Source organism: Miniopterus natalensis, chromosome 16 (genome assembly GCF_054644295.1).
Source record: "Miniopterus natalensis isolate mMinNat1 chromosome 16, mMinNat1.hap1, whole genome shotgun sequence".
NCBI classification, from domain to species: Eukaryota; Metazoa; Chordata; class Mammalia; order Chiroptera; family Miniopteridae; genus Miniopterus; species Miniopterus natalensis.
In genome coordinates, this window is record NC_142096.1 from 42,360,412 (window position 1) to 42,377,886 (window position 17,475).

The 17,475-nt window shown below is 51.9% G+C and overlaps 1 protein-coding gene across 1 annotated transcript in view; it reads left to right on the forward strand.

Annotated features, from left to right (window-relative positions):
- Positions 1–5,878: 5,878 nt before the first annotated feature.
- The window catches only part of DENND3 (DENN domain containing 3), a 39,055-nt gene continuing 27,458 nt past the window's right edge, over positions 5,879–17,475 (forward strand). Inside the window, exons 1-7 of the mRNA XM_016207790.2 lie at positions 5,879–5,974; positions 11,693–11,972; positions 13,061–13,176; positions 14,052–14,194; positions 14,980–15,091; positions 15,858–15,977; positions 16,536–16,754. Coding sequence (XP_016063276.2) covers positions 5,897–5,974; positions 11,693–11,972; positions 13,061–13,176; positions 14,052–14,194; positions 14,980–15,091; positions 15,858–15,977; positions 16,536–16,754 — 1,068 coding nt within the window. The 5' untranslated portion in view covers positions 5,879–5,896. The remainder of the gene's footprint in view (positions 5,975–11,692; positions 11,973–13,060; positions 13,177–14,051; positions 14,195–14,979; positions 15,092–15,857; positions 15,978–16,535; positions 16,755–17,475) is intronic.

The following is a 17,475-nucleotide window of genomic DNA, read 5'->3' on the forward strand; positions in this document are numbered from 1 at the left end:
CTGGGTACAAGGCACCTCCCGGCCATCAGTGTGGGGACCTTGAGACAGCCCACAGCAGCCACATTGTTTGAACACAATAGTGTTCCAGAAATAGACCAGACCATGGAATTTCTCTTTTTTTCTGATAAAGTTTTTCATATTTACAAAGAACGTGTTTAACCATTATAACAGGGACCCCTGCCCCACCCCTTGCCGCTGAGACCACTCCGGTCCTGAACTTGGTGTCACCATCCCTTGCTGTCCTTAATAGCTTTGCATGTCTGTGTGTTGTGTCCAGGCTCGGACTTTGCTAAGCGGTGTCGTGGTGCGTGTGCCCGTGACTCGATTCTTTTTCTCGTCTCAGGCGAGTGGCTGTTGAATGGCCAGCTGCGCGGGGGAGCCTTGATCAGTGGATAGTGCAACTTTACTCAAGTGCTCCTGTGCACCTGGGTGTGCTGGGAACTCGCGTGGGCAGAGTGGGGTCCCCAGCCTGTGGGCGCTGGGCACGTCCACATGTGGTGGACTGTAATTCACCACATATATTCAGTCCTACTATGCGCCAGATCTGTCAGGCATGACAGTGGCCAGCACACAGTGGGCTCTCAGTGTTTGCTAAGCAGAACCAAATGTTTTTGTTTGGGAGAGGGAAGTACCATTACTTCTGTTTTACAATGAATAACTATAGCTTGAGCCCAGTGGTTTTGAAGCCTGGCTGCTCCTCAGATGGCTGGGGCTGCCTGTGAGACTACAGCCGCTGGCCCAGCCCAGCACATGCTCCTCCGCCACCCAGGGCAGCCCTCTAAGGGGTTTCAGGAACCGTCCCATGGGTTTCCAACCTGCTGGAGTTAAGAGCCATCATTTGAACCCCTCATAGTCCTCTGAGATCCTGAGCTCACAGAGGTCAGTCTCCATGGGAGCCTGGGCGGGTAGCACTTACCAGCATGTGGCTTCCTCTTATTTACTTTAAAAAGAGAAAACAACTTTTGACAGTGGGGTGACAGCTGGTTCGGCCAGGAGCAACGGGCAAGGTGGCCCCCTCCTGTGGGTGGTGAAGTTTGCTGTGACGCCATCATTTCCATCTCTCTGATGCTGGCTGGGGCTTGTCGCCTGAGGCCCATGCCCAGAGCCTGTGGATTGTCTGTTGTCACAACCCTCTGGTCTCTTAGGATTGATTCTACCTGAGGAGAAGGAGGAAAGAGGCCCAGACCTGAAGGCAACAGTACACACACACACATGCATACACACACGCATACACGCACACCCAGCGCACATATGGCCTGTGAGTCATGGTGCTTAGGTGTCCCCAGGCTATCAAGGCTGTCTGTCTCTCTGAGGATCCTCTTTCCACCTGCCTGATCCTCATCAGATTTCCCTACATGAGTGAGAGTTGACTCTGTGCTGGGTGGACTCTGTGCCAGCTCCAGGGACATTGTCCCTGCCCTCAGGGAGCTGATGGACCAATGAGCCTCTAGAGTACAGTGCCGTCCACACTGGGGAGGTGGTCTTGTTTGTGGGGCAGGGAGGAGAAACCTGGAGTCACGCGTCCCCCTCCCTGCCCTGGCGATAGCTCTGCCCCCCAACTCTGCATCCACTGCCCATTCCAACCCCTGCCTTCCTGCCTGATGATTGCAGAATTCAGCGTGTTCTCCTGCTTCAGTGCTGCAGCCGAGTCAGCTTTCCCCAATACCAAACTGACCCATTTCTTTCCTGACCAAAGTGCTTAGCTGTTTGTCATGATCCCCAGGACAGATGCCAAACTCCTGAGCATGGTGCCTTTCCCCTCTGGCTCCTGCCCCCTTTCCAGCTGTCTATTCCTCCCGAGTGTGCATGGAGCCCCCACCATGCTGTGGGCACTGTCCCAGGGGCTGGGGAGAGACAGACATCTCTCACTTGCTCCCACAGCTCAGGGCCCAAGGGCTCACTTGTGGGCCTCTGTGCACACCATGCTGTTCCCTCTGCCTAGCCTGCCATGCCCTTTGAGCTTCACCCCTTGCAGTTGGTTTCAGGGTTTTTCCTCTTGCCTGAGTCCCTGCTGGGTCTTCTCTGATTCCACAGCACCCTCTTCTTCCTTCTCTCCACTGGACACCCACTTACTGGCTGGGAGCTCCTGGGGGAGGGTGTATTTGCATTTTATTCTTTGTGTTCCCAGCTATTATCACAGGACCAGGCATACAGTAGGTGCTCAATAAACACCCCAACAGCAATGAGTAGGCTGAGGCTCGGGATGAGAGATGGCTGCTTTGTCCAAGCAGGTATAGTCACTGTAGTGGCCCATCCCTGCTCTCGGGAGACATATGGCTCTTCCACAGCTATTCATGTGTTCAATTTTCCCAGCAGCCCTTGAGGTGGGCATCACCCTGATTTACAGATAAGAAAACTGAGGCTCAGAGAAGTGGGGTGAGTTACCCAGGATTATGCCCCCAGTGGCCCCTACTGGCCAGTCTTCTGCTTCTCAACCTGGCACCTCCATTCCAGTACAGGCAGCTGTTGGAGGGGACGGGGCAGGCTGGCATGGGCTCTGGCAGCCATGTGCCCATGTGCTGTTACATAAACTCATCACCAGACCTTCCCCCCCACCCCAAGGACAAAGGGGGTTGGTCTAGAGCAGAATAATGAACATCCTACACATTCATAGCCTATTTTGTTGTTGTTTCGGTGGGCTTTTAAATTGGAGAAATCAGATCATTTTGCTCTCACATCGCCCATCAAATCCTTAGTACACTGGTTATGTTTGAATATTTATGTACATATAAAAAGGGCACATTGTACCATGCAACATCTGTGGCTCTGAGGAATCCTAGGATGCAGGTGGGAGGTGGTGCACCTGAGCACTGAACAGCTGGGGGAGGCATGTGCAATTGGGTGGTTTTCAATGAAAGGAAAAGAGTAGATGTTTTTCCAGTCACCCACTGAGAGACACCAAGTTGTTCCACTTTTTGGGTATTGTAATAATGTGGGAAGCAGACTGTGACCCCAAACTACACCACTTGGCCACGTGGATCATTATGAGCTGAAGGCAGTCAAGACCCTGCAGACTCGAGAAAAATGCTTGCCTCTCCCTTCACGACTGAAAGATTTAGGTGGGGGGCCTGCCCAGAGAGAGCTAGTCCCAGAATAACTTATCTAAGGTCCTGCCTGTAGGGCAGGGCAAACATCTAATCACCAGACATCTGTTCTTCCACCATCCTGTGAATTAGCCCCCTCCCTTCTGAAGCCCCAGCCCCTGTCCCATTCCTTAGCTCAGGATAGCACATGTGCCTCAACTGCTGGCTTGTCCTGGGCATCATGTTCTTGGGGGGCCCCCATATGTACATAATTAAATTTGTTTTTTTCCTGTTAATCTGTCTTGTATTAATCTGACCTAAAAAAAAAGTTGTCCTCCTGGACACTGGTTACCTCCATTTCTACCTCAATCCCATTAGAGCTTTCTCAGGGATGGGGCAAAGCTTTCTGTAAGGCACTTTGGGGGTCCCTAGAGCCTGAGTGTGGGGGACTTATTAAAAAGCACAGTGAGGAGCTGGGAGCCCCATGGAGGTCATGTGGCCCTTCTCTGGTATTAAGGGTGAGAAAGGGAGGTCTAGGAAAATAGAGCGAATAGCCCTGGCCCAGCTGGAGCCAGCGGGACTTTCCACTCCAAGCTGGACCTCCCCTTCCTTAAACCGTTCCACCTTGCAGAGAAAAAGAGACACCTGCTCCTGCTTGAGTTGACTGGGTCCCCATCTCCACAGCTGCCAACTGTTTACCTCCCTGAATCCTGACCACACCGGCAATGCTCAAACACAACACCAAGGCTCAAGGACGCTGGGGAGCCAGAGTCCAGCCCAGGCCCCTCCAGCCCCAGGCTTTGCTGCCGTCCTGGGAGGTGCTCATGCCTCCAGCGGGTATCTTCCAGCCTCTCTCCTGGGCACCGGGGATTCCCAGGTGACAGACTGTGCCCTCTCTGGTGAGGCCACCAACACTGAGGACACCGAGGACACCGTGGGGAGGGCCAGACAAGAATGAGTAAAATCTGCCCCCCTTTTTTTTTTAACCCTCACCTGAGGATATTTTTTTCATTGCTTTTCAGAGAGTGGAAGGGAGAGAGGGAGAGAAACAGAGAGAAACACCAATGTGAGGGAGACACACTGATTAGTTGCCTCCCACAGGTGCCTGGGCTGGGGATCAAGCCAGCAACAGATCGGGCCTGAACCAAGGCACATGCCTTTGGCCAGAAATGAACCTGGGACCCTTCAGCCTGCAGGCCGATGCTCTAACCACTGAGCACCTGGTTAGGGCAAAAATCTGTCCTTTTGAAGTCAGTTACTGCAACTGCTTGTCAGCTCAGTGAGGGGAGCCATGGCTGCCAGGCCACCTGCAGACCTGAGAACCAGCAGTGACTCACGATCCTCAGGAGACTGCTTTTTTTTGGTTTGTTTGTTTGTTTTTTAAATATATTTATTGATTTCAGAGAGAGGAAAGGAGAGGGAGACAGAAACATCAATGATGAGAGAGTCATTGAGTGGCTGCCTCCTGCACGTCCCCTACTGGGGATGGAGTCGGCAACCCTGGGAGGTGCCCTAACCGGGAATGGAACTAGGATCTCCTGGTAGTTGCTCAACTGCTGAGCCACGCCCGGCTGGGCCTCAGGTGACTTACTATTAAGTGAAACACAGATCCCCTGTGTGAGTCAGGCTGTGGGCTGCACCTGCTGGAAGGGGTGCAGGAATCCTTCCCCTTCCGGTCGAGGCCCACCCCTTTTGATTTCCATGTTGCCTTGTAGTTATTGTTTCTTTTGTATTTAGGCTGAGGGCAGCTGTTTGAAGTTATGATTAAGCATCTCCGGTTTTAAAATCATGGCTTATTAGAACTAGAAAAGTTTTTTTGGAATCATTTCCCTTTCCGTGTTATAGATGCATATTCTAGGGTCCAGCGGGGATCTGCCCAAGGTCAGCTGGAACCTGGTCCCCTTCCGGCTGTGTCCAATGACCAGGCACCAAAGCCTGTCCCTAAGTAAGCAGATAGCCTAGTTTCACTGGGCCCAGCGGTCCACAGAGATCAGGCCAGGCCTGGAGCTGGCCGGGCAAGGGCCCTGTCTGGCCTTGGACCCTCCTCAGTCTGTGTTCCCAGGCCTCCATTCTAGTGGCGTCCATCCCACTCCGTTTCCTGCTGAATTTTACTCAACCTCTTACTGGTCATGGCCAGCCTTGGGTTAAACTGTCAGAGTTACTAACCAGGAATGGATCTTTCCACCCCCTTTCTGCGCGGGCCCTTCCTGCTGTCCACGCCCAGCCATTCCCAGGCCGAGGGCCAGAGGGCTTCCTGGAGGCGGAGGCAGCAACGACGGCGGCGAGTGGTGGTGGGGCGCGCTGGGCCTTAGTTCCCCCGGGTCACGGGCCACCTGGGACCCCGCCCACTCCTCCGGTTCCCAGGGGAATGAGCCTCTAGCGTAGACGCCGCGCACGAGCTCGGACCAGCCAGAGGAGCTCGGAAATAACATCCTTGGGGGCAGCCCTGCGCCCGCCCCGCCCCGCCAGGCCCCGCCCCCTCCTCCTGGCCCGCTCGGCTCTCCGGCCCCGCCCCCGACGAGGCCTCGCCCCCTCCTCCTGGCCGGCTCCGCTCTCCGGCCCCGCCCGGCCAGGCCCCGCCCCCTCCAGGCCCCGCCCCTCCAGGCCCCGCCCCTCCAGGCCCCGCCCCTCCAGGCCCCGCCCCTCCAGGCCCCGCCCCCGCCTCGGCGGGCTCGGCTCTCCGGCCCCGCCCCCGGTCAGGCCTCGCCTCGCGGGCCGCGGTCTGGGCGGATCCAGCCTGGCGAAGGTCGTGAGCCCCGGGACGGTCGGTGGCGCTGCTGGGGCGCAGGGTCGGGGTGGGGGTCGGGGTCGTGTCGCGCGGCCCGAGGCGCCCGAGCGGGGTGCGCCCGGCGAGCCGCGGCGGCGGAGCAGCCATGGCGCTGCCCTCGGGGCTGTTGGAGCTGTGCGCGCTGCTGGGGGCCTCCCGGGACAGCCTCCGCGGCCTGGAGCAGGTGAGGGCCCCACGGGAAACCGAGGCGGGGCGACGGTCGCAGAGCGGGCCGCACCCCGAGTCAGTGTCCAGAGGACCCCCGTGCCCCCGGCGCCCCCGAGCGGGGACTCTGCGGCCAGTGCTCCGGGGCCCGGCCAAGCCCGGCTGCCTCCAGCCTGCCCCGTGCGGAGAACCGCAGGTGTTCTCCCCAGAGGTGGAGTCGCGAGTGGCTGCCCCTGGGGTCCCCGCCCAGCACCCCCTGGAGTCGTTCCGGAGACTCCCGGGCGGGACGGAGGCCACAGGGCCGCTGTTCGCAGCGTAAGATGTTTCGATTTAAGGGCCGCCTTTACATGTCCTGCAGTTAGGGGTTGTGCGACGAAACCTCGCAGTAGAGGCCCCCCCCCCCCCCCATCAGCCGGAGAGATCAGCTCACGCCCCCTTTTGTGGGAAAGCAGCAGTTTGGGACATTGTGGCTCTGTTCCTTCCTGTGCTCTCTTAGTCCTGGAACCTGGCTTTCTGTCCAGTGGTCTGAGGCCCTCTTTTTCTCTTGGCTGAGGGTGTCCAGGACTCTCGTTTTTCTCCCGTTAAAGGGGATGCACAGTGTGTTCAGAGACACCCGGACTTGACTCCCAGTTATCTGGGCAAGTCAGTGAAAGGCAGAGAAAGGCATTTGCGTGTTTAAGACCAGGGTTGAAGGCACAGAAGCTAAGTGTCGCTAAAATTAACCCAATTAATGTTAATGTCTGCGAATGCTTTGCTGGGCTCTACTCCTTGGTCAGTCTCCACGATGTCTGCATTTCCCTCCTTTCTTACTTCCTGAACCCCAAAAATGTCTGTGTCCCCTTTTTGATCTGTCTCCTCTGACTCTTTCCAGTTGGTCAAGTTGTCTTCCTGCCTCTCACTCGCCAATGGCCGTTCCTCCTTTTCCTTCCAGAAGGAAATGCCCAGGTTTCGGCCCTGGTCTTCCCCGCAGTTAGGCGTCTGTGCGTCCTGGGCCGTTACAACACGTCAGTTAGTTGCCTCAGTGTGAGATGTGTTTTGAGAGCAGGATGAGTCAACTGAAATATTTACAGCGCTGCTTCCTGAACCAGGCGGGCTGCAACGTCCTCCCAGGTCCAGGGGACAGTTTGCTCCTCTTAGTTTGCTACTTTTACCTTGACCCTCTGTTCTGTACTTCGGTTCTGTTAGGGGTTTGGTGAAGGGCGGGGGGAAAAGTAGTTGAAGGCGCAGGAAGAAAGGAGCGGGAAGATCTGAGTTACGCTTCCTGGAGCAGCCCTATTTGTAAGACTCGCATTAATGTTAAAATGAACCAAACATATGATTTTATTTAGTTAGTTTTATGTTTTAGAGCTTTTTAATAACTTTTAATTTTGCTTTTTAATTTAATTTTATTGTTGACAGTATTACAGATGTCCCCTTACTTTTCCTTTTGTTAAATCACCATTTCTCTGTGATTCAGTCATTCATTCCTATTCCATGAGCCTAGAGGAATGAGAACCATCCAGCTTAATCATAGGATAGTGTAGTGCCCTAACTTTGGGGTTTATTTATTTCTTAGATGAGGTGATATTTGTTTTGTTGATAATAGTGACAGAGAATTGGAGGATACAGTTCAATTCCCATGTGAGTTATGTAGTTAGTGACATTTCTCGCCACTCCTTGGTTGCTATGGAAACTAAGCATAGGGTGTGAAACTGTGGGGCACAAATCCATCATAGAGTGGAAAAGTGCTCAGAGCAGCTCTCACCGTGCAGGTCACCCGCACTGTTCTTGAGTGGGAAGGCGCATTTGCAGTTTTTAGTGGAAAGCATCCTGGCTTTCAGTTCGGAGACCAGCACTGCCCAACAGAACTTTCTGGAGAGGACAGTGTTCTTTACCCATGCTGTCTAGTACACTGGCTACGACCACATAGGGCTACCGAGTGCTCCAACTGTGTCTAGTGCCACTGAGGAACTGGATTTTACATTTAATTTAATTTAAATTTGAACAGCCACCTGTGGCACTGGCAGCTGTGTTGGATAGCAGTTCTAGAGCATTAGGAAATTATTAATTTCTGTTCTATTTCACAGATGAAGTGAATCCCATATTGAAGGTCAGGGCCACTGTGTCATCTAACAGAAATCTGTGACTCCAATGAATTAGTGTGTTGTAGTTTTTACTTGTTAGATATTTTTAAACTAAAATGATGTTTTTAGGGAAGGGCTTAGTAAGTCCCTGTACGCTAGAAAAGAGCAGGAAGTCACTCAGAGAGTCTGTGGAAATGGAACTGTCTTCCCAGGGGGTGGGCAGTGGCAGTGTGTGTCAGAAAGTAGTACCAGAACATGGGTTGAGGCCTGTGCTTTCAGGAACAACTCTAATTGAGGAGTTCCAGCATGTGCAAATACGTGTTGGTGAAACTTCCATGCTGCCCTGGTTCAGGTTGTTTAGCGGGAAGACTCACAGCAGTGCAGCCACCCCTTAGTAGGGGCTCGGCACATACATTGCAGCATTGTCACACCAGGTGACACTGCAGTGTGGCCAGGGAGGCCAGCCCAATGTGCAGTTACATGGAGGAAAACCCATGGCTACTGGAACCATTTAAATAGGATGATTCTATTTTTGAAAAAAAAAAAAAAGATATTTATAGATTCATAAAAAGTGGGAAGAGGAGAGCTCAGGCCAGGCAGTGTCCCCTTTGAGCCACGGAATTAGGTGGAGGCCTCATTTTTCAAACAAGTCTGTATTGCTTATCCAATCAGAAGAGGTAACAGTGGCAAAGATTTCCACTTTGGAAAAAACAGATGTGTGATGACCTGCTGACTGCCAGCTTGGTGGATTGGGCCACATCACTGTAAGTGACCAAAGACAGAAAGAGAGAACCACTGGGAGTATGTCGGTTTCAGTGTGATGACTGGCATTCAAACCAGATGAGTGTGTCCCTAAGGCGTGACCAAGTGCTGCAGTGGGAGTGGATGAAGAGCAGCCACTAAGCTGTCGTCTGTGCTAGATGTGGGGCACAGAGAGGAAGACACGACAGTCCCTGCCTCATCCCACCCGCAGCTCCTAGGGGCAGCCATGCTCTAGAGGGGATGAGGGAGACGGGCCTAAGGAGGTGTTCTGGGAGGTGATGAGTTGAAACTCTAAGTTTAAGGGACCCACACAGGTATGTCAGAGGCACTAGAGTACATTCTGGGAGTAGAAAGAAGTGTGAGCTGGGTGTGGGACTCTGGGAGCTGTCCCCATGTGCATCCACGGAGCCCCGTGAGTATTGAGAGTAGTGAGGAGGGACTGGGGCCAAGGGCTCAGTCCTGGGAGGTGAAAGGCAGGAAGAAGGGGTCTGCAGGGGGCTTCCAAAGAGCAGGAGGGAAGGGACTTGGTGGAGCTTCTGGAAAAGGGGCTCATCAGCCATCTCATATGTTGCCTGGAGGAATGCATATGCTCCTCTGACTGTCATTTCGATTGAGAGATTGTTCCTAGGGTGGTGTCTCTCCCAGTCTTCATGTATGTAACTTCTCATGTGAGAGAGAAAGGGAGAACATAGGTTCACAGTTAATTAGGTCCAAACTGCTGGGTTTTGAAAGGAAAGTTGTGCAAAAGGTTTCATGTAGCCAAAGAAATGGGCTCCTATGTGTATGATGCATAGTTTTAAGTTGTATAGTAATCTGAATTTCCCATGTTCCTACTGGTATTAATAGTTTCCCCCTAAATACAAATAAATTATTGAATTTAAATTCCATAGCATAAAAATAAGTGTATTGACTTTATTTTTAAAAATTTATTGATTTTATATAGAGAGAGACATAGATTTGTTGCTCCACTTTATGCACTGGTTGGTTGATTCTTGTATGTGCCTGAATGGAGATCCAGCCCACAACCTTGGCGTATTGGGATGGCACTCTAACCAACTGAGTTACTGAGTTACCCGACCAGGGCAGTACTCTAGAGTGTATTTAGTGACTGAAAATGCTGTCACTGTATAAACCTTTTAGGTGTAAGAATCCCCTGTTGGTACCACTGATTTTTTTTTTAATATATCTTTACTGATTTCAGAGAGAGGAAGGGAGAGGGAGAGAGAGATGGAAACATCAATGATGAGAGTCATTGATGGGCTGCCTCCTGTACGCCCCCCACTGGGGATCGAGCCCGCAACCCGGGCATGTGCCCTGACTGGGAATAGAACCCTGATCGCCTGGATCCTAGGTCAACGCTCAACTGCTGAGCCACGCCTGGCCGGGCTGTTACCACCGATTCTTACTGAGATGTTGATGTTGGCTGTTCCCTTTCTGCTGGTCAAGGTCACATTCTCCTTGCTACAGTGATGTCCTTCCTAATGTCCTTTCTAGGGTCTAATGAGTAGCCTCTAATTACCCCCCCCCCCCGCCCATTCCCTTCCCCTCCCCTCCCCCTCTGCTTCCTCTTCCCTTTCCCCTCTCCCTTCCCCTCCCCTCCCCCTCCCCTTCCCTTCCCCTCCCTCTTCCCCCTTCACTTCCCCCTTCCCCTTCCCTTCCCCTTCCCCTCCCTCTTCCTCCTTCACTTCCCCTCCCTCTCCCCTCCCCTGCCCCCTCCCCTCTCCCCCTCCCTCCCCTCCCCCTTCCCCTTCCCTTGCCCCTCCCTCCCCCTCCCCTCCCCTCCCCCTTCCCCTGCCCTTCACTCTCCCTCCCCTTCCCCTCCCCCTTCCCTTTATATCCAGAGAACGGGGCTTTAGACCTGCCTATTTTTAGCTGGCAGGGCACCTGACCACTCCCAGCTCTCACAGGATGCGTTCCCACCGGCTCTTTGGAGGCTCTGAATTCAGCCTGGCAGCAACATGTTTAGCCCTAACTCTACTAAGAAGTCCCTCAGACACTGTCGTTAGGAAAGGAATAAAAGTAGCCCGGCCGGGCATGGCTCAGCGGTTGAGCATCGACCTAGGATCCAGGTGATCGGGGTTCGATTCCCGGTCAGGGCACATGCCCGGGTTGAGGGCTTGATCAATGACTCTCTGGTCATTGATGTTTCTTTCTCTCTGTCTCTCTCTTCCTCTCCTTCCCTCTCTCTGAGATCAATGAAGACATATAAAAAAAAAAGAAAGAAAAAAAAGAAAAGAAATAAAAGTAGAGCCCATGTTCCTTATATTATTTGGGGGAAGAATGAGAAGAAGAGGTTGAAAATAAAACGTGTGCCCAGTTAAAGTTTAGAAGAATTCAGGCTAAGTGACCCCCTGTTATTGACCCCAAGGGACATCTGGTCAAGTGAGGAGAGACGTGTGGCCCTCCTCTGCGCCCTTACTGCTCTCTCCATCCTCCTGGGTCAGTGGCGACAGCCCCGCTGGTGTGACGGGCTAGACAGTGCACAGAGCCCGTCACTGCACTGCCCTCCCCACCAGCCTGTGAGGGGACGTGGGAACTGAGCACTTGACCTGTGGCGTCTCCTTTATTTCCTGCACTTACCCCTTGATGGAAGCTCAAGGCTGAGGCCGTAATTCGCCGCCCCGGCTGGAGGCAGAGACTGCATTTGAACTCGGGTCTGCCCATCACAGCTCCGGGCTTTGTGCAGGAGGGTCGGGGCCTTGCCTCCACATCAGCGGCCACAGAGCTGACTGGCAGTGTCCGTTGCCTGAACATCAGGCCTGAGAAGTTCCTGAAAGTAACTTCCAATGGGTCCTTACTGTCGTGAGCCGCTGGTGGGAGAAGCCACACCCATGACAGCGGGCAACTGCCCGTGTTGCGTTTGTGAGTCCAAAGGGGCAACACCATTGTACTAACCCTTATTTCTGTCCCAGGTTTCCCAGCAAAGGGGAGTTCAAAGCCTCCCCCCCCTCGACCCGGAGGTGCTGTCCGTCTTCGTGCCACCCTTCGTCAGTGAGGAGGCCGGTCAGATGGCCGGCGCGAGCTGCGGGACTCTGAGCAGAACCAAGAGGCGCTCCTTCAGGAAGAAGAGGGAGAAGCCCAGAGCAGAGCCCTCCAAGGGCCTCCCTGGGGGCCCTCGAGGGCTGGACGCTGAAGACATCAGCGTGCCCAACGGTGTAGACCTGCTGGCCCTGCCTCAGCTGTGCTTCCCAGGTACCTGGTGCCCGGGCATGGGGATGGCTGAGCCTAAGGCCACACCCGTGACCTGTGTTTGGAAGCAGCACACTCAGGAGGGTGCAGCTAGAGGCGAGCTGGCCCCCCCTTGGGCCCCTGCATCCTGTCCTGGGACAGAGCTTCCTTGATCTTGGGGGTTTCAAAGTTAAAAGGCAGCTTAGCCCGGCCGGGCGTGGCTCAGTGGTTGAGCGTTGACCTAGGATCCAGGCTATCAGGGTTCGATTCCCGATCAGGGCACATGCCCGGTTGTGGGCTCGATCAATGACTCTCTCATCATTGATGTTTCTATGTCTCTCTCCCTCCCTCTCCTTTCCTCTCTCTGAAATCAATAAAGATATATTAAAAAAAAAAAAAAAGCTTAGGTCATTTAGCACAGTCCCCATGTTTTTTGAAAACTGAGTCCTAGAAGACAGGGATGTTTCAAAGGAATTTCAGCTCCAATTTTGACCAGTCTTCAGGGGCCTGGCAGGGGCTTAAATGATGTCAGGTTAGCCAGTTCTGCCTTTCCTACTTATTTCCTGGGTCCCCACAGCTAGGCTCACAGGTTGTGTTTTTCCCCCCAAAACTGGCCAGCTCTGCCAACAGCAGGCTTATGTTTGGGGCTTCACTTTTTGGCTGGTCTTGGAGAAACATTAAAGAGGCCAATGTAGCCTAACCGGTGTGGCTCAGTGGTTGAACATCAACCCATGAACCAGGAGGTCACGGTTCAATTCCAGCTCAGGGCACATGCCTGGGTTGCGGCTTGATCCCTTGCAGGGGGGATGTAGGAGGCAGCCAATAGGTGATATTTCTCTCTCATTGATGATTCTTTCTCTCCCTCTCCCTTCCTCTCTCTCAAAAAAAATCAATAATAAAAATTTTAAAAATAAGTATTTATTTAAAAAAAAAAAGGCTGGTGTAGAAAACTCATACTGAGGACAGGATGTAAGTACCTGTCTGGTCATTTCCATGAGAAATAGAAATTGATGCTGCTGCTTGGTTTCAGGGATTATACACCAGGGGTCCACTGTTCTCAGGAAAACAGCTGCCACCCAGCTTCACAGAGTCTTTCTTGTTTCTGTCTCCAGGGGGCCTGTGTGTGGCCTCTGAACCAAAGGAGGACCGTGTCCACTTCCTGGTGCTGACCGACGTCTGTGGGAATAGGACGTACGCCGTGGTTGCCCAGTACTACCGGCCGCTGCATGTAGGTGACTCCCATGCCTCCTCTCTGACACTGGGTCTAAGTTGGGTTATTAGGACCATCCCGTTTTATAGATGAGAAAATGGTGGCACAGAGAGGTCAGGTGACTGGCCTGAGGTCACACGGCAGCCAGGATTTGAACCTGAGTAGACTGGCCCTAGAGCAGTAGGCACTCATTAAATGGTGGTGGGCAGACGGTGACGTAGCCGACTGTTTCCAGGACTTCTCCCTTTACCTGGTCATTTTACAATTACCTCCAGTTCAAGAAGTCCCAAACTGAAGCTATCATCACGCTCCTCTATCCCTCCCCCGAGACCCCCAAATAGCCCCCTCCTTAGGGCCCAGATTATGGCCCCCACATAGAGTACCATTTGTGAGCTGTGCCTTCTGGAACCCACTGTGGCACTTTTTCTCTGGCTGAGATCCCTTGTCACAGGTGAAGGTCCCTCCTGTTCCCTCCTCCTATCCATGACACCTCCTGTCTGTGACACCCAATTGGCTCCCAGGCACCCACAAATGCTGCATTTGTTCCTTGTTAAGCCAAGCCCCTGTGGCCCCTTCTGGTGTCTTGCTGTGTTCTAACTGTGCATTCTTCTCCCCCGAGCCTGGGGCTTCCCCAGGGCAAGGACACACCTTACCTCTGTCACCTCCGAACCTCTACGGAGCAAGCGCCCAGTGGGGCAGTCACTATGATTGAAAGGCTGATTCCCGCTCAGACTCGGCAGTGAAACTGGGGGGGGCGCTGGCAGGGGTGTCGGGGAGGAGGACTCTCTCCAGCCCCCACTGTCCTGTTTCTGTCTGGAGATGTGGTGTTGTTGAAGATACACACCGAGGATCCGCCAGGCGGGAGGTGACCGTCACCGGCGCTCTTTCCCTAGGATGAGTACTGTTTCTACAAGGGCAAGTCGCACTGGGAGTCGCCTTGGCCGAGCGTGAGTGCTGCTGGCTGCTTCGTGCCCTTCGCCGTGTGCGTGGTCTCCCGGCTCCCCTACTACAGTGCCCTCAGGGACTGCCTGTCCTGGTGAGCTGCTGAGGGCCCTGGGGCTGCCACTGAGGACCTGGGGGCAGGCTCCGGAGCTCTTGTGAAAACCCCAGGTCTGGAAGTGCTAAAATGGCGATGGTCTGACAGGAGGGGGAGACAGAGGCAAACTATCAGAAGGAAAAGTCAGTATGGAGGGGTTTTTCTTGGGTTTTAAAAAAGAGACATAAATAAGGAAAACCTCTTTCCCTGGCTATCTGAGAAAATCAGCAGGCTGCTGTCAATTCTGATGAGTTTTTCTGGCATTTTAAAAGTTACCCTTTTGGGTAGAATTGTTAACTGACTTAATGCCAAAGCCTGAGGATTCAGAGAACATTTGAAAAATCGGGAAAGTGTCGGGAAACCGATCAACTCCCATTGCCAGGGGTGTGGCCCTGAGCAAGGATTCGACGAGGTCTGTCACACCGGGCACGTGCGCACTGCCACCAAGTTCTGTCCTTAGAATTTGGAGTGTTTGATTACAGACTGAGAAAAAGACATGAGCAGCGGTTCTCTTGTGTCGTGATACAGCAGAGCAATGCGGGCAGGCCCCTTCTGAGTCCTGGTGGAGGGCAATCCATTCAGACTCACACCCTGATCAGGGGCTGAGCAAGAATCCGCACCAGTCAAACGAACCATGTTTGTAATTCAAATTCCTACACTCCACTGTTTTATTTTTTAAAAGGTGGCTGGTATTTGGACATAGTTTGGGTCTAGCTTGTATTTATTGCCACAGACATAACATATTTTGTAGAACAGAGGACTGACTTTTTCTTTTTAAATTTCAGTTTATTGACTCATCTGAAGCTCTGTAAAGATTTTGAAGTTGACAATCATATAAAAGATTTTGCTGCAAAACTATCTTTAATCCCTAGCCCTCCACCTGGGCCTCTCCATTTGGTAATTATATTTTTTTCTTTGCATATAGTAACAGAACATGATGAAGATGACTTCAGTGTTTTAAAAGATTCCTTATGTTATAGCTGTGTTTAAACTTTGCTTTTCAAGTTCCTTACAAGCATATTATACACTATATCTAAATGTAGAAAAAACTAAAAATAGAAATTTATTTCCTAAAAATTTAGAAATGAAATTTTGTTCTTGCGTCCAATAGCTAGGCTTGAGTTTTGCTGAGTGGCTCCTGATAAATAGGTACTGAGCTGGTAACCAGCCCCTTTAGTAGTTAACACAAAAACATATAGCATTTACTTAAATTACAAATTTCCCTTTTGTTTGTCCAGAATATTGGGTATTATAACTTGTTAATTAATGTTTTCTCCTGTCTGATGTGATTAATGACAGATAACTGGTTATATATATATATATATATATATATATATATATATATATAATTTTGTTACTCACAGTGTCACTGTGTTATTTAATTAATAGACAATCATTTCCCAAACTGGGTTCTGTGGAACCCTTGTTCCAAGATGTTTTCGGCTATTTCATGACGGGGATTTCAGGGTTAAAGAGAGTTAGAAAAAAACAGACCACAGCCTGCTTTTGTTGAGTGACAGGTCAGACTGCTATGCCATGTGATGAAACTTAGCATTTTTCAGACTAATTAACCACAGGATGCTTCCTTTAAAAACAAACAAAACACCAGAAAACCAGGCTGGGAACAGCTCTCTGAACTAATTATGGAAATTTGTCTTTGCAGATATTTAACATGAAGCCACTACAGATTGTATTCCCTGCACGAGCAGACCCCGAGAGCCCAGTCATCGACCTGGACCTTCATCTGCCCCTACTGTGCTTCCAACCTGAGAAGGTGCTACAGGTGCGCATCCTTCCACACTTGAGTATCTCATGCCAGTCAGCTCATGGGCCAACACTACAGTTGCATCAAAGATGATTTGAATGGCCCAGCCAGTGTGGCTCAGTGGTTGAACTTTGACCCATGAACCTGGTCAGGACACATGCCCGGGTTGCTGGCTTGATCCCCAGTAGGGGGCTTGCAGGAGGCAGCCGATCGATGATTCTCATCATTGATATTTCTTTCTCTCTCCCTCTCCCCTTCTCTCTCTGAAATCAATAAAATCATATTAAATAAAAAAGAAAAAGTATGATTCGAATGCAAGTGTCTTCCACAACGTACAGACAGGTGTACTCAAAGTGTTAATGTTTTGTTTAAAGCCAACTTCTACTACAGTGCATGCTATTTGCAAATTACACTTCTTTGAGGGATCCAAGTGGCTTTTGTTTTGGCAAATGGAGCAGGGAAATCTGGGTAGAACCTGTATCACAGGTACTGGCTTCGGTGGGGCGTGTTCAAAGCGTCTTAAGTGGGCTGTGCCCAGTTGGAAGCATGTCCATGGTCTGTTGTCCATCCCCCCAGATCCTGACGTGCCTGCTGACAGAGCAGCGGATCGTCTTCTTCTCAGCCAGCTGGGCCCTGCTGACGCTGATGGCCGAGTGCTTCCTGGCCTACCTGCACCCCCTGCAGTGGCAGCACACGCTCGTGCCCATCCTGTCGGGGCAGATGCTGGACTTCGTCATGGCTCCCACCTCCTTTCTCATGGGCTGCCATGTCAGCCACTTCGAAGAAGTCAACAAGGTCAGGTATTGACCTTCGGATTCAGAACCTTAAATTCTTGGGAGCCCACTGTGGGGACTAATGAGAAGTTGCTTAGAAAGTGCTGGAAGTGAGGGCTGAGCACACACGGCCACGGAGAGATTGCATCACTTTCGTCACAAGTCCCTTGTTATGCTTGGGTGCCACACACACAGTGTACCACCTCACCTGTCCTCGCTCCATCCCCCTGCGGACCCCAGGTTGTGTTCAAGGCCATGGTGTTTCTGGGTGCATTGTGTCACGTCTCAGTCCACTTAAAGTCACAGTAGCTCAAAAGGCTTCCCAGAGATTTTCAGTGGGGAGAGCGTAGGCATTGGAGTTGATGGAACCCGGTTTCAAGTGTAGCCTCTGCCGCTTACTAACTCTGCTTGTGAGCGAGTTACCTGCCTTTTTTAAGCCTCAGTTTCCTCACCTGTGAGGCAGGCAGGGCTCTGAGCTGAAGACACTCCTCTGCCCCCACCGAGTGCCAGGAACTGGGACTTGGAAGACGGTGGTTGCCTTTGCTACTGCTCCATATTTCCTTTCTTTTTAAAAAAATTTTCTTAGGCTTTTGTTACTCTATGGCCTTCTTCCTAGAAAATGCATGTGCACTGAACATGTTGCTCGGCGTTAGTGGGTTTGTGGGCCTTCCTGAGTTCAGTGGCTACATTCTCGCTGTGTGACAGTGTTGAACCCTTTAGTGCCCCAGTTGTAAAAGGACAGT